Genomic DNA, 27,838 nt, shown 5'->3' with positions numbered 1-27,838 from the left:
TTGAGCAATTGTGTGATGTGGCTGCTCCCCCAAACCAATGAGGAACAGCAACAATAGACAGAAGTCTGAGGTTTTTAAAGGAAGGAGTGCAGGAATCTCAGAGGTTGCAAGCTTGGCGACACTGGATTGGGTAGAGTAGTTGACTTTTAAAATGATTGGTCTATTTTAGACGTCAAGTCCATCTGGTCCCGACTTGATCTGGGTGGGGAACTGTGACGTCTGGACCAGTTACCAGCCAATGTTATCTTGTAGTGCAGATCTGGACACTCCTCCGCAGCAGGGTGGAGACCTTTCGCAAATATCAGTAGCCATCCTGTATATAAATGGCAAATGGACTGAGAAAGAAATCACAGAAACAGCACCTTTCACAGTAGCTTCAAATAATATAAAATATCTTGGGGTAACTGTAACCAAGCAAATGAAAGACTTGTTTAATAAAAACTTTAAAGTATTGAAGAAAGAAATCAGATGATGGAAAAAACTTTCATAATCATGGATCAGTTGGAGTCACATAGTAAAAATGGTTATTCTACTAAAAGCAATCTATAGCTTCAATGCAATCATCCTCAAAAGTCCATCACAATATTTAGACATCTTTTTAAAAATAATTCTCAAATTCATATAGAAAAACAAAAACCCCAGAATAACTAAAATGATCCTAAAGAAAAAAAGAACTGCTGGAGGTCTCACCATTCCTGATTCCAATTTTTACTACAAAGCTATAATAAAGAAACATTGGTTAAATGTTTCAGTTAAATTAGAAACGTTGATATAATACTAGATATAAATTCACACTTATAGACACCTGATTTTTTTTATAAAGTGTTCAGCTTCATGTGGAAACACACATACACAAAAAGCCAGGATATCTAAAACAATCCTGAATAATAAAAATAATTCTATAGGTATTACCATCCTCAATTTCAAGTTCTACTACAGAGATATAGCAATAAATACCACATGGTATTGGCATAAAAACAAACATGATGATCAAGGAAATTGAAGACTCAGACATGAATCCATACACAAATGGATGCTTGATAGTTTTATAAAGAAGTCACAAATACACCGAAAAAGAGACAGCATCTTCAATAAAGGGTGCTGGTCAAACTGGATGGCTGCATGTAGAAAAATCCAAATAGATCCTTACTTATTATCCTGACTGAAACTCAAGTCCAAATGAATCAAAGACCTCAAAAAACAAAACAAAACAAAACATAAAACAGATACACTGAATCTGGTAAAAGAGAAAGTAGGATATAGCCTTGAACACATTTGTACAGGAGACATCCATTAGCACAGGCACTAAGATCAACAATTATTAAATGGGATTCCATGAAACTAAAAAGCTTCTACATGACAAAGTACTTAGTCATACAGATAAATAAGCAGCCCACAGAAAGAGAAAATATTTTTGAACAATAGTTAATATTTTTAATATAATTTTTTTATTTATTAAAATTTGTTCACTTTGAATCCCAGCTGTAGTACCCACCCTTGTGCTCTCCCTCCTTTTCTCATCTCCTCCCATGCCCCTTCCCCACTCCACTGATACAGGAGGACCTCCTCCCTTCCATCTGACCTTAGCCTATCAGGTTTCATCAGGACTGTCTTTCATAGTCTTCCTCTGTGGCCTGGTAAGGCTGCCTCCCCCCTCAGGGGGAGGTGTTCAAAGAGCCAGCCACTTAGTTCATGTTAGAGACAGTCCCTGTTCCTTTTACTAGGGAATCCACTTGGGAGGCTGAGCAGTGGTTTTATGTTATCTCCAAGAATGGTCTTTGGTTGGAGTATAAGTCTCAGAAAAGATCTCTATACCCAGATTCTTTGGTTCTGTTGTTCTCCTTGTGGAGCTCCAATACCCTCCAGGTCTTTCTCTCTCCCCCTTCTTTCATAAGATTCCCCAAACTCTGCCCAAAGTTTGGTTATGAGTCTCAGTATCTGCTTTAATACCCTGCTGGGTAAAGTCTTTCAGAGGTCCTCTGTGGTAGGCTCCTGTCTTGTTCCTTGTTTTCACCTTATTCCGATGTCTATCCCATTTGCCTTTCTGAATGAGGATTGAGCATCTTACCCGGGGTGCTCCTTCTGGTTTAGATTCCTTAGGTGTATAGATTTTAGCATGATTATCCTATATAATATGTCTAATATCCACCTATAAGTGAGTATATATCTTGTCTGTCTTTCTGCTTCTGGGATACTTCACTCAGGATGATCTTTTCTAGTTCCAGCCAAAATTTGCCTGCAAATTTCATGATTTCCTTGTTTTTAATTTCTGAGTGGTATTCCATTGTGTAAATGTGTCACAATTTTGAAAATATTTTATTAACTACACATACTATAGAGTGCTAATATATATAAAGAACACAAAAACTAGATATTAAGAAACAAATAATGCAATTGAAAATGGGGTACAGGCCTTAACAGTTTTCCGAAGAAGAAACTCAACTTCATGAGAAACACTTTAAAACTGTTCAACAAACTTAGTCATCAGGGAAATGCAAATCAAAATTACTTTGATTAATTCTTACCCATAAGAATGGCTACGATGAATAAAACAAGTGACAGCTGGCAAGGATGTGCAGCAAGGGGTAACATTCATGCATTGTTGGTGGGACTGCAAATTGTTGAACTACAGAGGGTAGGTTATAGATAGAGTAATAGACCAGATGGAACAAAAGTCAATAAGGAATATAGGAACAATAGGTATAGCTAAGAAAGAGAAATAAAATAGATAATAATGGATAGATGGAGTGGTGATGAAATGAGAGGATCAATTGGGGAGGGAAAATGGAGAGGGGATTGAGGGATAGAATATAGGAATGACCAGCTAAAATTAAATGGCATTTGAGTGGTGGTGTGGAAATCTAATATAGTAGAAACTTCCTAATATGTATAAATATATGAAGGCAATATAAATGAAATCACCAAATAATGGGCGGGGGAGAGGGTCTCAAGTGGACATCTCTTATCACCAAATGAAGCTTCCAGTACTGGGATTGGGTTATATCTAGTTGATTTCTTGGCCAAAGGGGTTTCCATGGGAACCTCCAAACTATTCCTGTTATTGCCAAGATAATAGGTTCCTCTTTGTGAACTGAAATCAAGACAACTGAACACAACACCAATACAGATCATTGCACATGGGGAAGTCAAGTTGGCACCTACATAAAGCCCTCACCCCTTTCTATTGTCTTTGGTACAGGAAAATACTCTGCAGGCTAACAAAAGAGAAACATAAACATCAAGCCACCCACAAAACCTTTGAAATATCTCCCCTAATATTTGGTGATTTCATTTAGATTGCCTCCATATATTTATATATTTTAGGAAGCTTCTACTATATTTGATTTCCATACTACCATTCAAATGCCTCTTAATTTTACCTATTTATCCTTGTATTGTTTGATCTATAGTTGTGTTTTGCCTGTGAGATATGCTAGGTCAATAGTGGCACAAAGCTTGTGGGAGTAACCAACCAATACCTGGTTTGACTTAAGGTGCACGCCATGAGATGGAACTCATGCCAACACTACTTCATTTACCAAGAACCTGAGACTACATAGCCCAGTGACCTATGTTAAAACCAAGTACTCCTGGTCTAAAATGACAAGCAAACAAACAAACAAAATCCACCATCTTTCACCCCCACCACATAGTGATATATTGACTTCTAATGATCTTCTGCTATACTCATAGGTCACTGCCTTATTTTGCTATTATCAGAGAAGCTTCCTCCTACAGCAGATGGGAACAGATACAGAAATCTACAGCCAAATATTACACAGGGAGCAAGAGAGAACTTGAACCATCCAGCCCTAAATGGGATACTTCCATCAAATCCCTTCCCTCAGAGCTCAGGGAATTCCATGGAAGATGAAGTAGAAAAAGAATGAAGAGCCAGAGGGATGGAGGAAACCAAGAACTCATAGCCATCATTTGAAGTTCATATGAGCTCAGAGAGACTGAAGCTGAATGCACAGAATATATATATATATATAATATATATATATATATATATATATATATATATTCTGATTTCGAGTTTAGTGCTTTTATGAAACTCCTGAATGAGTAAATTATTGGATCTCTGATTCTTGTTCCTTCTCTTAGGCTCTTTCCCTTCTGTTGGTTTGTCCTGTCCAACTTCAATGTGGTAGTTTTTGTTTTATCCTATTATATTTTATTTTGCTATGTTTGGTTGTTATCTCTTAGAAGCCTGCTCTTTTCTAACGAGAGACAGGGAGTGGATCTAGAGGGGAAGGGGAGATGGGGTGGAATTGGGAGAAATAAAGGGAGGGGAAACAATAATCAAGATATATATTACATGAGAAGAAAGAAGAATATATCTTTCTTTCTTTCTATCTTTCTCTTTCTTTCTTTTCTTTTTTTTTTTGTGGGACAAGATTTATTTGTGTATCCCTGGATATCCTAGAACTCACTCTGTGGACCAGTCTGGCCTTGAACTCACAGAGATCTGCCTGACTCAGCCTCCTGAGTGCTGGGAATAACGGCACACACTACCACCACCTAACAAAAAATTTAGTTTCTAAAAAAAGAAGAAAAAAAGATAAGTGCAACAAAACCCCAGAGTCAGAACGAAGTTCAAATGCCCATTCTTCAGTGATGATACAGTCTATTTTGTGATTCTGGGGGAAAAGGTGGACTTTTCTCTCTGCTTTTCTTCCCCAAACCAAGTAATGTTTTCTTGCCACCTACCTGAGCAAGCAGGTCCTGTATCCATACACATTTCTCCACATATGAACCTTTCTGCTTCTCTCAGATGAAGGTTTCAGAGACATCTTTACTTTAGACTTGAAGAAAACATGCTGAACTGAAATATTTTTAATAGAAATCTATAACATCATCCTGCATGGTTTTCCTTGGTTCTTTTGACAACTCAGAGCTTAACAAATAGAGACAACTCATCATGAATTACTCATAGGTTTTACAGGAAACCAGGGTAGAATTCTGGTAATGTTTGTTGTTGTTGTTGTTGTTTTCTGAAAATCCCAAAGAACCAGGAGTTTGAACTCTGGACTTAGTCCTGTAGCCAAGGTCCATCTTCAAGTTGGTTAGATATGTATGCCTATCTGAAAAATGCTGAAGAAACAGGTAATAAGGAACCACCATTTCTTCTCCCACAATACTTTACATAAAAAAACAGAGCTTTCATACTCTTTTATATTTATACAGTTTTGAAATCACTATACTTTATATGCAAAGCACACATTATATTTATTCTTTAAGAAAATAAATATAAAATAAACATACAAATATAAAAATAATAGGGTATTCGATTTCACACACATGCAAAAAAATAATAAATACCAACTTTTGTGTTAATTAAAGAACTTCCCAGGTTTTCAGCTCTGGTCTTTCGGAGCCACAGGTATGCGACAAGTAAAACCTTCAAAGGGAGCTTCAGCTCTTTTCAGTGAAGACAGTAACACTACAGTGACATTAAGGGAAAGCATGTTGTGCTATGAGAAGGGAGGAGACACAGTGACTTGAAATTGGGTTGTTATGAAAATACTGAAGAGAATAGTAAAGCCTGAATTGATTTCTAAGTAGATATGTGAGCAAAATCATGCTAAAGAATAGATCCTCAGATATTCAGTCCAGTGAGCATCAACTGTTGAGAAAGGTTAATGAACTGAGTTAATTTATGATAAATGTCATGAAACAAATAAGAATTAACAAGGAAATCGTGAAATTTGCAGGCAAATGGTGGGATCTGGAAAAGATCATCCTGAGTGAGCTATCCCAGAAGCAGAAAGATGCACATGGTATATACTCACTCGTATAGACATATAATATAGGATAAGACTATTAAAATATGTACACCTAAAGAAACTAATCAAGAGGGAGGACTCTTGCTAAAATGCTCAATTCCTATCCAGAAAGGCAAAGAGGATGGACATCAGAAGAAGGGGAAAAGAGGGAACAAGTTAGGAGCCTGACACAGCGGGTCTCTGAAAGGCTCTGCCCTGCAGACTATCAAAGCAGAAGCTGAGACTTATAGCCAACCTTTGGGCAGAATTCGGGGAATCTTATGAAAAAAGTGGGAAAGAGTAAGATCTGGAGAGAACAGGAACTCCACAAGGAGAGCAACAGAACCAAAAAATCTGAGCACAGGGGTCTTTCCTGAGACTAATATTCCAACCAAGGACTATGCATGGAGATAACCCAAGACCCCTGCACAGATGTAGCCCATGGCAGTTCAGTATCCAAGTGGGTTCCATTGTAATAGGAACAGGAACTGCCTCTGACATGAACTGATTGCCCTGCTCTTTCATTATCTCCCCCTGAGGGGGAAGCAGCATTACCAGGCCACAGAAGAGGACAATGCAGCCACTCCTGATGAGACCTAATTGACTAGGATCAGAAGGAAGGAAAAGAAGACCTCCCCTATCAGTGGACTTGGGGAGGGGCATGCAAGCAGATGGGGGAGGAAAGGAGGGATTGGGACAGGAGGAGGGAGGGAACCACAGGGGGATACAAAGTGAATAAAGTGTAATTAATAAAGAATTTTAAAAATGTTAACATTTCTGAACAACAAAACATAAGGAGCATTTATACATGCAGTTACAGGGCCTCCCCAAGAGTTTCTATGGCAAGCTTCCAAATATATCTCTGCTGAAAACCAGAGTCAGACCACCAAAGTCCCATAGTCTTTTTCATTCTTCCCAATTTTGTTGAGGATTGTCCTCATTACCAGATCAGTCAAGTCCAGTCACCTTGTATGTAAGAGGTTTCTCTGTATAACATCTTCTCTCAGGAGCAGAATGAAACAAAGGTGGGTCAAGAGCATAAGCCCAACGCAGCAGCTCTCTGTTCACCCTCAGGACTATATTCATTTTCAGCAGCAGGAGCATCCTCCTTCCAGAAAACATCTCCTGCAAATTGCACCAACCTTTCTGGGATCCACTGGGCTTCTTCAGCATCCTGCAGAAAAATACAAACATGCCCTCTTTCCCACAGGGTCGGGGTCTGCCATATTCCAGTAATTGGATCTTTCTGTTTCACTTGGGAATAATTATCTTTGGTATTAGCGTGCTACAATCGATCAACTGCAGAGTGGTCTTATATATCTACATTCAAAAAATTAAAAATAAAGAGAGAATGACTAAGATTTGGGGATATGACTCCCCCTTTTTTATATTTTGAAGATTTTGTAAACATAGCCAATGATCAATAATCTATAACTAAGACATATTGAACATGTTAAGCTTATACATTCAAAATAGACAAAACACCATGCTATTTGTTGAATCTGATTTTTTTATGACCACAGAAGCTTTGTAGCAGAATTAACCATTAGCTTTCTTACTGGAAAAAAAACTGATAAGCTGCCTTTTTTTTCCAGTTCAAGTGATTTTAGCTGTTGTTTGACACTGCTCAGCAAATTCTAACTTCCACAACAAATGATCTTCTCTTGTCAAACATTCTCTTGCTAATTGCTTCCAATTCCATGGGCAGAGAGCCTTAGCAGACAGGGATTCTAACAGAGCTTGAGTAAAAGGTGTTGAAGGACCATACTGAGAGCATGCAATTTTCAATTCTTTCAATTTTTTTAAAGGTATAGGAGCATGAACTCTCAGCATATTATCCTGTCCATCAGGTTGCTTTATAATTGGAAAGAGATTAAATTCAGTTATCTCTTCTCCTTCCTGCCTAGCTTGTTATAAGGAAGCTTATAAAGGGGATACAGTTGCTTGAGCAGTGGACAAAGGAAAAGGTCCCCTTGTCTTTTGGGTTATAGCAACTGTAGCCGTCCCAGGAGGAGGGTCCAAGCCTGCAAACAATGACGGAGTTGAAGTGTGGGATTGAGCCTCATTTTTTCTAGTAGTTAATTCTCCAATTTTTCTGTTTTTTTTGTTTTTTTCCCTCCAAGCCCCACTTAAACTTTTTTATTTCTTTTTGCCAAGTTCCAAAATTTTTTTTAACATTCATAGCCTGAATCAGAGGGTATCTCTCATAATAATACTTAGCTGCTTCTTCCTCCAACTCTGCAACCTCATCATGATCTAAGTCATCCTCAAAGTCTTCTTCTAACAAGAAATTATTATCATTAGGAGGGACATGTAACTCCTCAAGAGGAGGAGGATGAGTTAATCTCATTTTGTCTTGAAGCCTCCCATTTTTATTTCCTCTTTCTCTCTAACCCTGAGAGTTTCACTTTCTTGGTCCCAGGCCACATATACAGACTATTTCTAACTAAATTACATACAAAAAAAAAATGAGGCTACTGCCTTGTTCCATTTTACTCTTGAATTTTACTCAACATACCTTTGCTCTTTACTTTATGATCTGAGCTTGCCAACACCTGTAGTGTCCTTCACTGCTTCTCCGTATCTCAAGATCCTAGAGTTGAACAGTTCTTGAGTGGGGGATGAGGATTGAAAGAAAATTAAAAACAACAACAACACACTACACATGGGATCAGTTTGAGAGGGCTGACAGTAGAAACTGCTGCACTGATTTATTCCACAATCTCTTTTTATAGTCAGAACAAAGCATCTCAGTACAATGAAGGGGTTCATTGAGAAGTCAAACTTGTTTACCTTGACCACTTGTCTGTGTGATCCTCACACAAACAAAAGGAAGTAAACATAGCAAAATATCCTGCCTACTGTCTCAAACAAAAGGAAGTAAACTTGATAAAACATCCTACCTATCTCTGTCTCCAGGTGAAGGCCAGGACGAAAATATGTTTTTCGCTGAGAACTCAATAACAAAGCAGCCTGACAAACAAGCAGCTCCCTACAAACCAGTGTTTCATTTTTATTTGTTTTTATTTTTTACAAAGTCACAAAATGACATTTGAGCACATCTCCAGAAAGCATCTTATCCAAGCATTGAGGGCTCTGACTAGTTAAGTCATACTGATCCATGCCAGTACCAGAAACATTTTTACAAGCTGAGGGGCTCACAAATGGGGGAAGAGATTTAAGCAATTATTAAGATAAAAATTTCTTGTTATTTTAAATTACTTTGTTAAAATATTAAGATGGTATTTCATGTATAGACTTTAAAGGGTTCTTCTATTTTAAGCATAAGCACACTATATTTTTTATTATTCACTGTTTATATTTTAATTATTATTTATTGTACTTATTCACTTTGTATCCTAGCTGTAGCCCCCTCCCTTGTCTCTTCCCAGTCCCCCTACCTCTCCCTTCTCCTCCTATGCTCTTCTCCTAGTTCAGTGATAGGGGAAGTCTTCCTCCCCTTCTATTTGACCTTAGCCTGTCAGGTCTCATCAGGAATGGCTGTGTTGTTATACTCTATGGTATTGCAAGGCTGTACCCCTCAGGGGCAGTTGATCAAAGAGCCAGCTACTGAATTCATGTCAGAGACATCCCCTGTTCCCCTTATAGGGAATTAACTTGGAGACTGAGCTGACTATGGATTATATCTGAGGAGGGGTACTATGTCCTCTCTAGGCATGTTCTTTGGTCAGGGCATCATTCTCTATAGGACCTTCTGGGCCCAAGATTTTGGCTCTGTTGGTCTCCTTGTGGAGTTCCTGTCCCCTCCAAGTCTTTCTATCTCCTGCTTCTTCCATAACATTCCCTGCACACTGCCCAAAGTTTGTCTATGAGTCTCAGCCTCTGCTTCGATACCCTGATCAGAAGAGTCTTTCAGAAGCCCTCTGTGGTAGGCTCCTGCCCTGTTCTCTGTCTTCTCCCACTTCTGATGTCTACCCACTTGCCCTTCTGAATGAGAACTGAGCATCTTTCCTAGGGTCCTCCTTTTTGTTTAACTTCTTTAGGAGTACAGACTTTAGTATGTTTATCATATGTTATATGTATAATATCAAACCAAGTAATCCAATTAAAAATGGGGGTACAGAGCCAAACACAGAATTCTCAATAGAGGAATATCAAATGGCAGAGAAACACTTAAAGAAATGCTCAAAGACCTTGGTCATCAGGGAAATGCAAGTCAAAACTACCTTGAGATTCTATCTCACACATCAGAATGGCTAAGATCAAAAACTCAAGGGATGGTGCCTGCTGGAGAGTATGTGGAGAAAGGGGAGCCCTCCTCCGTTGATGGTGGTAATGTAACCTTGTACAACCACTTTGGAAATCAATCTGGTGCTCTCTCAGAAAATTAGGAATAGTGCTACCTCAAGAGCCAGCTATACCATTCCTGGGTATATGCCCAAAAAAAATGAATGTCCTACCTTTCAGTAAGGACATCTGCTCAACGCTGTCCATAGCAGCTTTATTTGTAATAACCAGAATCTGGAAACAACCTAGATGTCCCTCAACAGAGGAATGGATACAGAAACTGTAGTACATTTACACAATGGAATACTACTCAGCAATTAAAAACAATGGAATCATGAAATTTGCAGGCAAATCAGTGGATCTAGAAAAGATCATCATTCTGAGGTAACCCAGAAGCAGAAAGACACACATGGTATATACTTACTTATAAGTCGATATTAGGCACTATATTTTCTTAAGGTAAGAAATAGAACCTGTAGATTGGGTAGATCACTGTCAGCTTTAACATTGATAACGCTTTCTTTAAAGTCATCTCTAGTTTTATTTGGAGACCTGAGATAGCTACAACTTCACTGTTACCTATATGTGCAGGACTCACAATCATATCCTCATACTCCTTGTACACAATACTCTCATTTGCCTCAATCAGGAGGATACTCATAGAAAGAAACTTATAAGGGACACAAGAAGGCTGAGGTACACTGTGGTTCACTAGTTCATTGACAAGGCTCTGAATGATAGCATGGTTGGGTGAATTGAGTTTATAGGGTAGCACCTGAATGCAGACTCCTTTACAATAATTTGGAGAGTAGAGACGGGGAGTAATGATCCAGTGATTCTAGCCTAGTTGCTAGAAGCTGACCAGAGAACACTGGTTATTTACAAACCCATCATGTTCCCAAAAAGGAAAAGGGACATCAGATGAAATACTGCATGCTTGCCTGGCACACCACATGAGAGAAGATTCCCTATCAGTTAACTCCTCTTGGCCTCCTGTAAGAAGTTTAGCCTGAACACACGTACCAGTGTCATTGAAATAGAGTAGCAAAAAGTCAACATCCAAGTATGCCATGCCATGTCACTGGAGTGCAAGAACTAACTGCTTTTTTGCTACTGACACCTGAAGCAGAGGTATAGGATTCTCTGACCCTTTCAATTCCAGAGCCTCTGCTGAATGCAGTATGTATATCCATCTCTGTCCAGGCTTTAGACTTGAGAGAAGGCTTGAAAGAACCTGATTTAGAAGAAGGAAAGTGCTTGGTCATGTACTTGGGGACCCAAGGTTCCACATGGCAGAGGGATGGTAATAAACTAGATGAAGTTGATGGTGGGAATGGTAATAAAATAGACGAAGTTGATGGTGTTATGCCCAGTTTGTAAGACCCCCAAAGACCACCAGGAATTGACTTAGCTGCAAAACATATGAAGGTTTATTGGATACAAGCTTAAGTCCGGGTCTCAAGCTCCCTGCAGAAATAGAGGGGTATGTGGTGGGGTGGTCTAGGTGAACAAGGTTCTTAAAGGGCAAAACTACAAGCAGGGAGTTCTATGCCTTGGCATTACATGATTGGGTAAGGGGAGTTGACTTTTGAAATGATTGGTTTACTTTAGGTGCCAAGTCCATAAAGGGTTCTACGTGGGTTGCCAGGAGACAGTATGTCTTTAAGTAGTTCCGGCCAGGACTATCTGGGCTGGTGTCCTAGCAACTGTATCTCTAGTGAGAAGGAAAAGAATGCAATAAAGCTGGTTCTCCCCAAAGGTGGCAGGACATGTCTCCACTTGGCTGGCCTTCATTTAGGCTTGCACTTTAAACTTTAAACCGATACCTCAAAAAACTAATTTTTAATTCTTTGGTCTTTCAATGGCAGTAAACCACAATGGCTCTGATTGGTATGCTACCTGGTTTGATACAAGAGGATCTGTACATGCCAGGGACCTGTACAAATGTGAAAGAACAGGGCTGACCATTAGTGTCTTACGTGAACATCCCTTATAAAACCTCTGAATGTAAACTAATAGTTTCAATTAGCCCTGAAATTGGCTCAAGATATAGTAGTACAGTTTATCATTTATTGAGCACTTACTAGGGTGTCATATAGTCCATAAATAGATTTATTTTTAATACTCAATAGTCTTGTGAGATAATTATTATTGCTGTTTTGTAGATAATGGCACTGAGACTTATATAAACCATCAAAGGACACCCAAGCAATGGATGGTGCTGACGCTTACTTAAATAACCAAGGTCCAGGATTCTGTACCCTGAACTGAAAAAGGATGTATGCAAGCCAGCTCCTGGTAAGTTTAAGATTTGAACCCAAGTCTGTTGATATTATACATAACTCCATCTGACTTTTGAACAATTAGCAGTAAAAAGTAAAATATAAAATTATTTTGCTTATACATTGTATATATGGGGGACCAATACACTATTAGCTGACTATTAAGAGTGACCAATTAAGAGAATTATCAAAACAAACACATATTAAGAAAGGATTCCCATGTCACATCACTATATAGCTGTACCTTTAGGGGGAAAAAATCTAATATTGGGTGCTACGGCTGTCATCATTTTAAGGCCAGGAGGAACCTATCACTAAATAACTGAATGTCTACCATCTTTGCATCACTGCCTTCCACCAACTTCAAGAACTGTTTCTGAATTTTTCTTTCTTTGGCCATTTACCTTTCAGTTCAATCTCTCCTGGTCCCTCTGGTTTGACCTGTTCCTTTTACAACCATGCCTCTGAATACCCTTTCAATAAAAACCTTAATTATGTGAATATTTTTATTTGTTAAGAAATCTGCCCCAGACTGCATGCAACCTAAATGTAAAAGGTTTAATCCAAATTGTAGTGCTGACATCTTGTGGCCAAACCATGATCAGAATCTATTCTATGGGGGGAAAAATCTATTCCCCAAAATAAGTAAGTTAACAAATAAATATTGAAAGGCTATGCCTACAGAGCTTTGAATTTCTCCTTTTCCTAATACAGGTTAAGAGTAGACTAGAAAATGCAGACACCACAGGGAAAACCTCCTCTTTTATTGGAAAACCTTAGTGCATCCCTGTATTATTCTCCTAAACTTTCTAACTTTTGACTGAATGTGTAAGCCTGAAATTCCTCAAGGGGATTGTCATTTTTCAACAAAGAAGTTCTTTAATGTCTTGGTGCTGAAAAATATTTTTAGACGTTCCCATTCCAATTCATGCCTAGCACACCCTTAGGTTAGAAGCACTGGCCTTCATTCTTGGGAGGGAGACCCAAGCTACTCTTGGAACTTATTTCCTCAAGTTATCCCACATTCCCCTCTTACAAGTTTCCAACAGGCCTGCCCATACACCTGCCCCACCCTGCAAAGGAACCCCACCCAGACCTCTAGCAGGCTGTCTGCTGAGGAACTGCCCTTTCCTTTCAGACCCTAACATCACGTGTTTCCTGAAGCAGGGTGGGGTTGCTGAGAACCTCGGCCAGGAAGGGTCTGTGAAGAACTTTTCAAGGGGAACGGATGACTCACACATCCTGTGTGACAGAACTTGACGTCTACTTCTGGCTCCTTCTACAGACATCAGAAGCCAGTTGTCCCACCATCAGCCCAGGGTACTTGCAATCCGAGGCATCCTCCTTGTAAGCTTCACATCGTTAGTTCACCCGCGATTTGTGCAGTTTTCTGCCACACTTAGGAATGAACTCAGATCCTTTCTCAAGGCCTGAAAGTCCCTGCCTCTAATAAGTCTCAATTGATGCCATTTCCCACAAGGCTCCAAGTCCCACTAATCTCTCCCTTCTTCAAATGGGATATGCTTGTTCCCCTCCCCCCTAGGCCTTTACATGTTTTTTTCTGTCTTTATCGGGTTCTCTCTAGTTTCCTCAATTATAACTCCTTAAATACCTCAGCTAAAATATCACTTCTTCAAAGCTATCCCTCTCCCCACCATATTACTACAGGAGACGATTTTACCATTTACTATTACAAGGCATTTTAATTGCCACAATTTGCAATGATGCAATGATTTAGGACTTTGCTTATTTATCTCCCCCATAAGTACATGTGTTCTATGAGAGCAGGTGCTGTGTTTGTCTTAATCATATCTTTATACATAGCATTCAATGATTGAATTCAATTTGCTGAGTGAACCTCTGTCACCAAGCCAGTTTCCTTCCAACTAGCACACCTCATTGCCTATATGCATACTCCCCTATCCCCTTTCTCAAGTAATTTCTCAAATATTGCCTCCTCATTGAGGTCTCTGTATATCCCTGCTTCCCTCATTCTAAGCAGTGAGTCATTCTTCAAAGCACTCATCATACTTTAACATTAGTATGTGATTGTTTATTCATTATTCAAGATAAGGAACCCCTAGAGAAGCAGTTATTTGCCTCTATATACCAAACCCAAGTGCAGTAACTTGTGCTCAGTTAAAATCTATTACTGAGGATTCATCATGGTATGGTAATTAAGGTAAGAGACACTGGACTGGCATTTCAGAGCCTGTTTGATATCTGGCTCTGCCCATTACTACTGTGTGATATTAGAGCTTCAGGTTCTTCACCTATAAATGCTTATACTACCAACCTTTTCTCATAGCGGTAAGTATTAAAACTGATAATTTGTGAAGCAATTTTTTTAGTGTTTGATACATATTAAGATTATAGTAAAGGATAGATAAGAAAATATTCACCATTTTACTTGAAAGAAAGAATGTGAATTCTGTCGGCAACTTGGGGAGTAGTGACAGCCTCATACTGATAACATCAAGTTCCCAAGAATTCATTGAAGTTGATGGCTATCTGCATTCCCTAGAGAGCTCTGTACTACAGGAGTCTGGGGAAAGTATCTAATTCAGATACTCAACCAGAACAGTGCATGATGTGGACAAATAAATACATGTGGGACCGTGGGACCGTGGGACCATGGGAACAAAATCCCATGAGAGTAACATGAACCAAAATTCAAAAGTGCTTGGTACAAGGACGGTGGCATAGTGCATTTAGAATCAGTTTAAATCTTGTCTCAGTCACCCAAGTATCTGAGAGCATTTACAAGTTACTTAACTTCTCTGTGCCTTATTTTTTTTATCTTTAAAATCAAGCTAATTTCTCCATGACAACAAATGGTAGTGCCGATCATTAAGATTAAATATAGTAACAGGAAGGTCACAGGGTCATTTATGAACCTTCAGATGATAATTTATTTCTGACCTGTCTAAAACCAGGCAAGTTTTCCTAGCTCAGTATCTTGTAGTCATTGCCTTCAGAGAGCAACTAAGCACATAAATAAGCCTCCACAAGAATGCAGCTGGGCATTGTTAAGAGGTATAACAATTTTAAGAATACAGGGGCTCATACAGTACATAGCTGTCCTGTGACTTGGGAAAGACTACTTAGTAGGACCCAAGGCTATTTTTTTTCCTTATGCTATGGTTTGAATGGGAAATGGGCATGGAATGAGCTTTAAAAGCTGACAACCCTTTGAAAACCACGTTTGACCAATCTGCTCACCAAAGACAACACACTGCCTTCACTCTTCACATTTCCAATCTTCTCGACCCTCCGTGGTTATTTGCTTACCAATCAAAGACAAAACACCAAACTCCCTTGGCTGTACACATTTCCCCTCTTCTCTGTTCTCCAGGATTATATGGGATGTAAGAACTCACCTCTGAGAGACCTTACAGCCTTGACTGAGGGCTTCACCAGCCTCACCATTTTAGCTCCAATCATGCAGTTCTTCCTCGGGTGCCCATGCAAGTAGGAAGAACACTGATATAGCTTCAGCATGTACATCAGGGGATACCACTGGGGCCATTGCTTCATGTCCTTGACAGCGGATTCTTTAGCCAGATCCAAAATCAAGAGCAATGTAGCTCCATCAGTATGGAGGGTCATGGAGGGCCACTTTGCCTTTGCCATTTGGACTGAAGCACCATTCCCCACAAAAGAATTTTAAGAGTTGTGAGAAGAGCCATCTTGAAAAGCTTTGTGTTCGTTAATAGATTCCTAATCAAGTCCAAAGGACATCACCCTGACCTCTTCCACATCCTGCTTTAACAAATACCGAAGATGGGGCAAGTAAAGAAAAGAAAAGCAGGCTGGCAGACCTTATCTTGCTTCCTGTGGGAGAAGCTTCTGGGCCAAAGCAAGTCTCCTGACTAGGCTTCTTGGCATGAAAACAAACAGAAACAGCAAGTGGGACAAGGCAGCATGCCTTTCTCACTCTCTATTGGTGTGAACCACACACTGTTTCTCAGACAGGCTAAAGTAACCTAAGAGGAGAGCCCATTCCAGGAACCTGGACTGCACCCAACCTAGTAGGTTAAAAGGAAGCAGCTTTGCTCCATGCTGCCGCAGATTCAAAGGCAATCCCTCAATTAGGCCTTAAAGGGACAGAGGTCTCCTATTTCCATCCAATTTCTACACTTCTGAGTGAAACATTTCATAGAAATGTTGTGGTATGCTGCTGGTTTGTAATGAAATGACCTGGGATGCTCATTAAGCCTGTAAACGCCTAGATACAGCCTCTAACACAAAGTCTCTGAGGTGGGGGGTAAGGTCTCAGCAGATGCTCCAAGAGAATTGTAGAAACACCAGTGGCTACCTGAGCTTCAAGAAGAGTTCTTGCCAGTGGTTTTCAAAGCTGGCTGTACGTTGGAATCAGCTGAGTAGCTTCAGCTCTTCTACTTGCCTGAATATCATTCTTGCTATAATGGATCTAAGATGTTATAAGGCCATGAAAGTTTTTAAATTCACAGGTAACTGTAATGTGTAGTTAAATTTGAGAATGCCAACTTAGAATTTTCTGGTTTACCATGGGAAGTGCTGAGTAGGTTTCCTCTGAGAAACCCAAGGCAATGGAAGATGAATTTGTGGGAGCTGGTCAGAGCAAGATACCTAATGGGAGGCAACAAGGGTAGGCCAGTTGGTTTACGTTTCCCTGGGCAAGAGTTCTGTTCAAAGAGATGAAAGGTTAAGGATTTGCTCTTCCCAGATTTGTTGGTTGTTTGGTGAGAACATGAGGCTTGAGTTCAAGGCCTGAGTGTGGTGAAGTGAGGCCTGATTTGTGGGAGACACTTACCCCATATTGTATCGTCTATGAACAGGCTACATTATCACACAAGAAGCACAGGCTTTGGAGTTTTGATTTTGGATTTTTTTCTCTTTGATTTTTTACATACCAGAGGTCAGAGGTTTCATCTTTTTGAGACCTACTATGCCATGAATTCATAGAACATATGTTCCAGTAGCTCAGGCTTCTTCCAGTTGGCCCTCCTCAAATGTGTTTTTCTCTCTATAGAGCAGGCTGGGCCTTCAGTTGAACACAGGTTCCTTACTCTTTGGCTTTTTACTTTACATTTTGTTTTTTGTTTTTGTTTTTTTTTTTTTTGTTGTTGTTTGTTTTTGTTTTTGGTTAACATACAAACTAATGGATTTCATTATGTCATTTCATACATTTATATCACTGTACTTTGCTCATATGCACCCCCAGGAATCTCCTCCCACAAATATTCTGCCCTAGGCTTTCAAATAATGGAGAAAACTTAACATTTGTCTTTCTGTTTTCCCTCATCACTCTGTTTTGTTTCCACACCTCTTTTTCTATTCTACATATGAGTAAAAATGATATTAAAGTTTGACTTATTTCATTTAATATGATGGTCTCCCATTCAATGTATTTTCTTCCAAATGACATACTTTTGCTTTTCTTTATTTTTTTAAGCTTGACTTTAAACTATGTGTATGTACAGGTGAGCACAGTGGCTCACAAAGGCCAGAAGAGAAAGTCACAAGAGGTTGAACCTTTCAACCTATGTGCTGGGAACTGAACTGGATATTCCACCAAGCTATCTTTCCAGCCCTACTATTGTTCTTCTTCATGGACAAATGAAAGGTGTGTGTTTGTGTTTGTGTCTATGTTCTCACAGGTATATCACATTTTCTTTATCTAGTCAACTGTTGATGGACATCTGTGGCATTTTTCCTGGCCATTCATTTTTCTTCATACATTTCAATAAGCTGCCTTAGCTTTCATGGTGCTTGATATGTGCAGTATGCAAATTAATTTTTCTTGACCATAATACTGCTCTTAAAATGCTTATTTACAAGAATGCCTATATCATAATGAGTCCATACTGTAGACTTTCTCCTTTTGCCATAGTATCCATTGTGAAGCATCTTTTTTTTTTTTTTTTTTTTTTTAACAGCACCCAATTCTTTCAATCTCTATATTATCACCTTTCTTTTTCTGGAAGCAAATTCCAGGTCCAATTTTGAGACAGGATCTTACTAAGTTGCCCACATTTACCTTGAACTCCCTCTGTTATCCAGGCAGACCTTGAACTTTATGGTCCTACTGCTTCAGTGCACTGCCTAGTGAGGGTTACAGATATGTGCCAATAGTCCTGGCCTCTTCCCTGTCTCAAGCACTTCTCTGTGTTCCTAATATTGTCTTCACTATTTGGCCCTTGCCTTTAACGTATCTTACATTGCATTCTCTACAATAATATGAACAAAAAGTGAGGCTAACACAAAAGGGGTCCGTGTAAGTGTTTTGATCATGATTTTTCTTTGATGTTTCAGTCTTACATGGAAATTATGTCAAGAACATCTTCATGACATTGCTTTTGTAGTGACAGTCTGACATGGGAACAAAAGATGTAGAAAAAGAGAACGTATTACACTGAAAAGAGCATCTTTGAGGCTTAAATTCCTAGTTATTCCTCTTTGAGGTTGTTGCTTAGCTTTTCTGCATCTGTTTTTTGTTTGTTTGTTTGGTTGGTTGTTTTTTTTGCATTTGTTTTATTAATTGACCATTGGGACTGTTAGTAACCCTTTATTTTTCATATTTTCCTTATTTAAATGAGAATTTATATAAAGTATCTAGCAACTAAATAATCTTCAATAAGTAGTGTCTATCATTAATAGCCTTAAACTTTATATAAAATGTACTTGACTGAAGAAAACACATTCTCAGAGCCCTTCAAATGTTTAAAAAGGGCTGGGTATGGTATCCCCACTCTTATAAACCCAGGAGTCAGGTAGAGAAGATAAAAGATTACAAGTTCCAGGCCAGTAATTAAGTGAAACACTGTCTCAAAGAAAGTTCACCAGAAAATTTATTTTATTCACCAAAGCTTCAGGAGACAGAATATTCCCTGCCCTCCAAGTATTGTTTAATCTCAAAGTATTAGAGATTGAACTAACTGGATTTTTATGTTCCAGGCAAGAACTTTAGCACTGAATTCTATACTTAGCCTACATTTCTTTGCTTTATATATTCTATTGTTAAAGCAAGTTTGCTAATAATTGTCAATGTGTACAACTTCAAGTACTTCTAAAACCTTGGAATTTATAGAAAATCAATATAATCTTTAAAGTATCTGATTGGGGGGATCCATGATGGTGGCAACCAGTATGCAACCTATCTGAGGGGGAGGATCCGAAACTCCGAAATTGGTGAGTGGAGGGGCAGCTGAAATAAGAACATTGGCACTGAGGCTTCCTGAGTGAGAAGGGACAACCCATGAGCTGGGACAGTTTGGATCTAGGCCACACGTGGACATCTCTGGGGTCTGAAAGTGGCAAATATTCGACCCCTCTGCACTTCCTTTTTCCCCAAACACAGGCCTCCCTACTCATCACAGGCGTCCGTGGTTGACCCAAGCAGGAGCTTCATTGTTCAGTGACTGAGACCACAGAGGCAGCTGCAGTATGGGCCTCCCAGCTCTGCTGCTGCTATGGCAGCTGCCCCAAGCAAGAGCCTTCTTGCTTGGTAACTGAGACAGCAGAGGTAGCAGCCCCATGTTCGGGTCTCCCTACCCGTCAGCCAAACAGCAGACAGCGCTAAGCTGACAGATCTCCTACATTTTCATTTGCCCCTGCAGGCCCAAATTTGAGAGCAGAGAACAGGGGAACCCCTGTGCTATATGCATAGGCCCAAGAGCAAGTGAGCACACCTTCAAGTGAGTGCCTACAGAGCCCCAGATCCAGGGTTCCTCTACTCTAGGAGCCAGATATCTGATCTCTCCCACTCACAGCCCCGCTGTAGGCAATATAGGGATCCTTGGGTCAGCATTGTCAACACTGAAGCCCCTGTTCTGTGGGTCTACTAGGGGAGTCCAGGCAAACAATTCCTGGAGCCAAGATGGTGCAACCCAGATCGATCTGAATATCTGGAGGACAATAAGACAGGCCTGTGGGCAACTGAGGCATTCAGGGCAACAATGCATATGCATTGTACCTGGGAATGGTGCCAGCACCCCCACTTGCATTCATTCTTCACCTTTCCAGGCATCTACATGCCCTAGCACACTGTCCTTGAAGGCACACATCCACCCACAATCCTGTGCTTGTGCATAAGCACCTGTGACCTTCTTCCCATAGCAACAGCTGAAATACCAACATCACTCTTGAACTGGTGGACCTCACTCCTCTTCCTGAAGAATAATCCAGACTCCAGAGACAGATGGACCCAGTCTGAAGCACAGAATCCAGGAAAAAATAGCGAAGGTTATGGATAAGCAGATGGCTAGAGGTCAGCATAAGAACATATCCAACAAATATCAGGACATCATAACTTCACCAGCAACCCCCCAAATCAATGGATATTTTAATTCATTGGAAATGTAGGAAAATGATCTCAAATCTATGCTTATACAGTTATTATAGGCACATAAAGAGGAAACGAACAAAAGCTCTCAATGACATACAAGCAAATACAGCCAAACATATAGAGGCACATGTAGAGGCACAAGTAAAGGCATATAGAGAGGAAATGAACAAGAAAATAGAGGACATCATAGAAAGAAAGGAATCCACATTCAAACATATGAAGGAAATGGTATAAGACATGCAAACAGAATTAGAATCAATAAAGAAAACACAAACGCAGGAAACCCTGGAGCTGGAGAACTTAGAGAAAAGATCAGGAACCACAAAGGTAAGCATCACCAACATAATACAAGATATGGAAGAGAGAATCTCGGGCGCTGAAGATACAATTGCAGAAATTGATATATCTCTCAAAGAGAAAAAAATAAGTCAGAAAAGTTCCAAACACAAAACATCCAAGAAATCAAGGACACCATGGAAAGATGAAATCTAAGAATAATAGGAATAAAGGAAAAAGAAGATTCTAGGCTCCAAGGTCCAGAAAATATTGTCAAGAAAATATAGAAGAAAATTTTCCCAACTTAAAGAGATGTCCATTAACATACAAGAGGCCTACAGAACACCAAATAGACTAGACCAGAGATGAAACTTCTCACATCATACTCAAAATACTAAATCTACAGAACAAAGAAAAATATTAAAAGCAGCAAGGGAAAAAGGCCAAGTAACTTATAAAGGGAGACCTACCAGAATCACACCAGACTTTTCAACAGAAACTGAAATCCAGAAGGGCCTGGGCAGATGTCATGCAGACTCTAAGAGACAACAGATGCAAACCCAGAAGACTATACCTAGCAAAGCTTTTAATCAACATAGATGGAGAAAACAAAATATTCTATGACAATAGTAGACGTAATATCTACAGAGCAACCCAGCCCTATAGAAGATACTAGAAGGAAAACACAATTCTAATGAAATAAACTACAACCAAAAACCACATGATATAGATAACTTCACAACAAAAAGTAAAGAAAACAAGCATAGAAACAAAGTAACAGCACCAATTCCACAATAAAAAAACTAAAATTCATTGGTCATTATTATCTATCAATAAATGGACTCAACTCTCCAATAAAAAGACACAGACTAATAGATTGGTTGCAGAAACAGGATCCAATATTCTGCTGCATTCAAAAGACACATCTGCAACAAAGATAAACACTACCTCAGAGTAAATTGCTGGATAAGTGTTTTACAAGCAAGCAAACCCAAAAGCAAGCTGGAGTAGCTATCCTGATATCTAATAAAATAGACTTTCAACCAAAATTCATCAAAAAAGATGAGGAGGGACACTTCACCCTCATCAAAGGAAAAATCTACCAGGAGGCCATCACAATCCTGAACACCTATGCCCCAAATACAAGAGCACCTGCATTTGTAAATGAAACACTATTAAATCTTAAATCAAGCATTGATCCCAACACCTTAATACTGGGAGACTTCAACAATCCACTCTCACGGATAATCTAGACAAAAACTAAATAGAGAAATAATGACACTTACACAGGTCTTAAATCAAATGGACCTAATAGATGTCTACAGAACTTTTCACCCATACTCAAAAGAGTATATTTTCTTTTCAGCACTTCATTGAACCTTTGCAAAAATTGACCATATGGTGGGGCACAAAGCAAGCCTCAACAGATACAAGAAGATCAAAATATCCCTTCTATCCAATCAGACCACCATGGCCCAAAACTAGACCTCAATAACAACAGAAATAACAAAAAGCCTACATAAACATGGAAACTAAACAACTCTTTACTCAATGACACCTGTGTCAGGGAAAGAATGAAAAAAGAAATGAGAGACTTTCTAAAATTCAATGAAAATGAAAGCACAACTTACCCAAACTTATGGGACACAATGAAAGCAGGGTTGAGAGGAAAGTTCATATTTCTAAATGCCTACAGAAAGAAGTTTGAGACATCTCATACTAGCAACTTAACAGCACACCTAAAAGCCCTAGAAAAAAAAGAATCAGACACACCCAAGAGGAGTAGATTGTTGCAAATAATCAAACTCAGAGCTGAAATCAATGAATTAGAAACAAAGAAAACAATTCAAAGAATAAGTTAATTTAAGAGGTGATTTTTTGAGACAATCAATAGATAAACCCTTAGCCAAAATAACTAAAAGGCAGAGAGAAACTATCTGAATCAGCGAAATCAGAAATGAAAAGAGGGACATAACAACAGACAGTGAGAAAATCAAAACAATCATTATGTCTTATTACAAAATCCTATGTGCCACAATATTTGAAAATCTAAATGAAATGGAAAATTTTCTTGATAGATTCCATTTACCAAAATTAAACCAAGAACGGGTAAATAGATTAAATAGTCCTATATCCCATAAGGAAATAGAAGCAGTCAACAAAAGTCTCCCTTCGAAAAAAAGTCCAGGGTCAGATGTTTTCAGCGCAGAATTCTACCAGACCTTCAAAGAAGAGCTAACTCCAAATCTCTTCAAAGTATTCCACAAAATGGAAACAGAAGGAATATTACCAAATTCATTCTAGGAGGTCATAGTCACCTTGATATTTAACTACACCAGGATCCAACAAAAAAGAAAACTTCAGACCTATCTCTTATGAACATTGATGCAAAAATATTCAATAAAATACTTGCAAACATAATCCAAGAACACATGAAAGATATCATCCACCAAGACCAGGTAGGCTTCATCACAGACATGCAGGCGTGGTTCAATATATGGAAATCCATCAATGTTATCCAACATATAAACAAACTGAAGGAGAAAAACCACATGATCATCTCCCTAGATGCCAAAAAAGCATTTGACAAAATCCAATACCCATTCATGTTTAAAGTCTTGGATATATCAGGGATACAATGCACTTACCTAAACATAATAAAAACAATATACAGCAAGCTTATAGCTAACATCAAACTAAATGGAAAGAAACTTAAATCAATCCCATTGAAATCAGGGACAAGGAAAGGCTGCTGACTTTCTCCATTTCTCTTCAACAAGGTACTTGAAGTTCTAGCTAGACCAATAAGATAACTAAAGGAGACTAAGAGGATACACATCAGAAAGGAAGAAGTCAAAGTATTACTAGTTACAGATGATTTGATAGTATACATGAGTGACCGCAAAAATTAAACCAGAGAACTCCTTCAGCTGATAAAAACCTTCAGAAAAGTGGCTAAATACAAAAGTAACTCAAAAACTCAGTTGCCCTCCTGTATATGAAACACAGAAGGGCTGAGGAAGAAATTAAGGAAACTACACCCTTCACAATAGCCACAAATAACATAAAGTACCTTGGTGTGACTCTAACCAAGCAAGTCAATGACCTGTTTGAAAAAACAAAAACAAACAAACAAACAAAAAAAAAAACCCTCAAATCTCTGAAGAAAGAAATTGAAGACAATATCAGAAGTTGGAAAGATCTCCCATGCTCATGGCTCGTTGGATTATCATAGTGAAAATGGTATCCTGCCAAAAGCAATCTACAGATTCAATGCACTTTCCATCAAAATACTAACACAATTCTTTACAGAACTAGAAAGAACAATTCTCATTTTCATATGGAAAAACAAAAAACCCAGAATTATCAAAATGATCCTGTACAATAACAGATCATCAGGAGGAATCTCCATCCCTTCTCACAAGCTTTACCACGGAGTAATAGTAATAAAAACTGTGTGGTACTGGCATAGAAACAGAATGGTGGATCACTGGAATCCACTAGAAAAACCAAAAATAAACCACACACCAACGGATACTTGATTTTTTACAAAGAAGCAAAACCATACAATGGAAAAAACACAGCATCTTCAACAAATGGATTTGGTCGAACTGGATGTCTACATGTAGAAAAATGCAAATCGACCCATAGTTATAACCCTGCACAAAACTATAGTCCAAGGTGATCAAAGACCTCAACATAAAACCAGACACACTAAACCTGTTAGAAGAAATAGTGGGAACTCATTGGCACAGGAGACAACTTCCTAAACAGAACACCAATAGCACAGGCTCTAATATCAACAATCAGCAAATGGTACCTCATCAAACTGAAAAGCTTTTGTAAAGCAAAGGACACTGTCATCAGAACTACAGACTGGGAAAGGATCTTCACCAACCCTATAGCTGATGGAGGGCTAATATCCGTAATCAATAAAGAACTCAAGAAGTTATACATCAACAAATCAAGTAATCCAACTAAAAATTGGGATACAGACCTAAACAAAGAATTCTCGATAGAGGAATATCGAATGGCAGAGAAACACTTAAAGAAATGCTCAGTGTCCTTAGTCATCCAGGAAATGCAAATCAAAATGACACTGAAATTTCACGTTACACCCATCAGAATGGCTAAGATCAAAAACTCAAGTGACAATACATGCTGGAAAGAATATGGAGAATGAGTAACCCTTTTCCATTGCTGGTGGGAATGGAAATTTGTACAACCACTTTGGAAACCAATCTGGTGCTTTCTCAGAAAATTAGGAATAGTGCTACCTCAAGATCAAGCTGTACCATTCCTAGGCATATATCCAAAATATGCTCAAGTATACAACAAGGACATTTGCTAAACCATATTAATAGCAGCTTTATTTGCAATAGCCAGAACCTGCAAACAACCCAGATGTCCCTCAACTGAGGAATGGATACAAAAATTGTGGTACATTTATATAATAGAATACTACCCAGCAATTACAAACAAGGAAATCATCAAATCTCCTGGCAAATGGTGGGAGACAGAAAAGATCATTCTGAGTGAGGTTTCCCCAGAAACAGAAAGACACACACGGTATATACTCACTTATAAGCGGATATTAGACAAACAGTATAGGATAAACATACTAAAATCTGTACTCCTAAAGAAGCTAATCAACAAGGAGGACCCTGGGTAATATGCTCAAGCCTCATTCAGAAAGGCAAATGAGATAGACATCAGAAGAGAGAGAAAATAGGGAACAGGGCAGGAGCCACCGGAGAGGGCCTCTGAAAGACACTACCCAGTGTCTACCTAAGCAGATACTGAGACTCATAGCCAAACTTTGGGTAGAGTGAAGGAAATCTTATGAAATAAGGGAGAGATAGAAAGACCTGGAGGGGACAGGAGTTCTGCCTGAGAGTAACAGAACCAAAAAGAGACTGGGCCCAGGTCTTTACTGAGAATGATACTCCAACTATAGACCATCAATGGAGATAGCCTAGAACCCTTGTACAGATGTAGCCCATGGCAGTTCAATTTCCAAGTGAGTTCCTTAGTAAGAGAAACAGGTGGCTGTCTTTGACATGAACTCAGTGGCTGGCTCTTTGATTACCTCCCCCTGAAGAGGAAGACAATGCAGCCAGTCCTGATGAGACTAGATAGGTTAGAGTCAGATGGAAGGGGAGGAGGCCCTCCCCTATCAGTGTGGGGAAGGGTATGGGAGGAGAAGAGGGAAGGAGGGCTGGATTGGGAGGGGATGAGGGAAGTGGCTACCGCTGGGATACAATGTGAATAAATTGTGAGAGGAAAAAAAAAAAAATTAATGCACCCTAGTTGGCCTAGTGCATGCAACTACCCCAAATGCCCCAGTAGAGGGCAACAACTGTCTTTCTAGCCCTTCACTTCTAAAAGTTTAAGGTAGGTATTTGTAGGTGGGTGGAAAAGAATCTACTGAAGAATTAGTTCTTAACCTGTGGGTAGTTCAAGCCTGGGTTACCTAACACCATTGGAAAACATAGGCATTCGCATTACCACTTATAACAGTAGCAAAATTACTGTTAGGACGTAGCAATGAAAATAATTTATGTTTGGTGGTCACCACAACACGAGGGACTGTATTAACTATTGCAAAATTAGGAAGGTTGAGAACCATTGTACTAAAGGATATTGACCAGTCCTCTCCATATGAGAAAAGATTAAGTGTATAAATGGGACAATATAGGAAATGATCGTTGGTGTGACAAAATGGGATTCTTCACACAACAAAATGGGTCACTGCAAGATGGTCTAAGCAGGGGGAAAATTTAATGTGCACTATGGATACATTTCTCAAACTGTCAATGTATTAGGCACACTAGGAAAAACCTGAGACTTATAAAGAGTATATTTGTATCCAGTTTCTGGGAACAGGGCTATTATGATCAGTGACCAATTATACTTTATGCTTTTATTGCTGTATTCATATTAAAAATATCAAAAGAGTAGTTTATGTATATTAAAAATATGGGAAAATGCCTTGGATTTAAATTCCAGCTTTACCACTTAACTTGCTAAATATTTATGACAATTGATTTACTCTCCGTTCCTTACTTCCTCATCTAATAATAAAGATAACTGTAGCACGATTTTAGAGGGCGGTTTGATAATCAATTAATGCAAGCTATAAGCATTGTGCTCTAGATTCTATTCTCAACTCTGACAGTACAGAAATAGATCAGACAAGTTCTTTTTCTGCAGCACTCTCAAGCAATCTGCAAAACACTAGGGTCAGCTGGAAAATGCCAAGATGGAAGAGTTTCTCATCAAGAGGCTAACACCTGGATAGGAGATAATATACAGGAAACAACCTAACTTTCCCTTTGATTACTGCTTTGATTTACAAATGATTTTCTAGAGATACTTAAAATTTAAAGATCCGGTCTAAACCAAGGAATATTGTATGTTTTACAAAAATACTTATTGATTTGGAGCTGGGCTCCATCTTTTTACATAATCATGTCAACTCTGTCAATTAAATAACAATATCATTTACAGATATAAAGCTTGAGAATGAGAAAGGGTAACTTGCTCAAAATTACATGCTACTTGAGTAGTGGAATCTCCTAAGATTAGGACTTGTGGGAAGCTGGTTTCAAGTCTACTCTTTGAACCTTTTGGTTACTTTAGAATCTGCTAATGTGCACTTAGTGCCATATGGAGGAACAGCTCTCCTATAAGACAGTCCCACAGAGATTCCTAAACATGGCAATAAGGTGAAAAATTCTGTGAGGTCCAACATTGTACTTACCATATTCACATTTGTAATGCTTAGTATATTTCTTAGACAATAGGTCTCTGGGCAAATCCCCGAGGAAAGATTATCCACAGGTAAAGCTCTGGAGTTTTGAGGTAGAGAAAATATAGAAAATATAAGCAATCACACGTCAGTATTGCTTTTAATGCTTTCTGGTATCTTTGTG

General features: G+C 38.9%; 1 protein-coding gene and 1 long non-coding RNA gene across 2 annotated transcripts; both read right to left on the bottom strand.

Annotated features, from left to right (window-relative positions):
• Positions 1–27,752, bottom strand: LOC132649855 (uncharacterized). The gene is made up of 4 exons (XR_009588363.1): positions 27,667–27,752; positions 8,287–8,377; positions 4,714–6,942; positions 1–313 (listed from the first exon to the last, which is right to left on the bottom strand). It is a non-coding gene; the product is annotated as an uncharacterized LOC132649855 (long non-coding RNA).
• Positions 10,471–15,987, bottom strand: Bmp15 (bone morphogenetic protein 15). Its single transcript, XM_021628469.1, is given in 6 exon segments — positions 10,471–11,094; positions 11,097–11,203; positions 11,206–11,327; positions 11,916–11,952; positions 15,679–15,939; positions 15,942–15,987. Coding segments are annotated over 6 exon segments (1,197 nt in total).
• Positions 27,753–27,838: the final 86 nt, after the last annotated feature.

Source organism: Meriones unguiculatus, chromosome X, assembly GCF_030254825.1.
Source record: "Meriones unguiculatus strain TT.TT164.6M chromosome X, Bangor_MerUng_6.1, whole genome shotgun sequence".
NCBI classification, from domain to species: domain Eukaryota; kingdom Metazoa; phylum Chordata; class Mammalia; order Rodentia; family Muridae; genus Meriones; species Meriones unguiculatus.
This window is presented reverse-complemented; position numbering and strand designations above follow the sequence as displayed.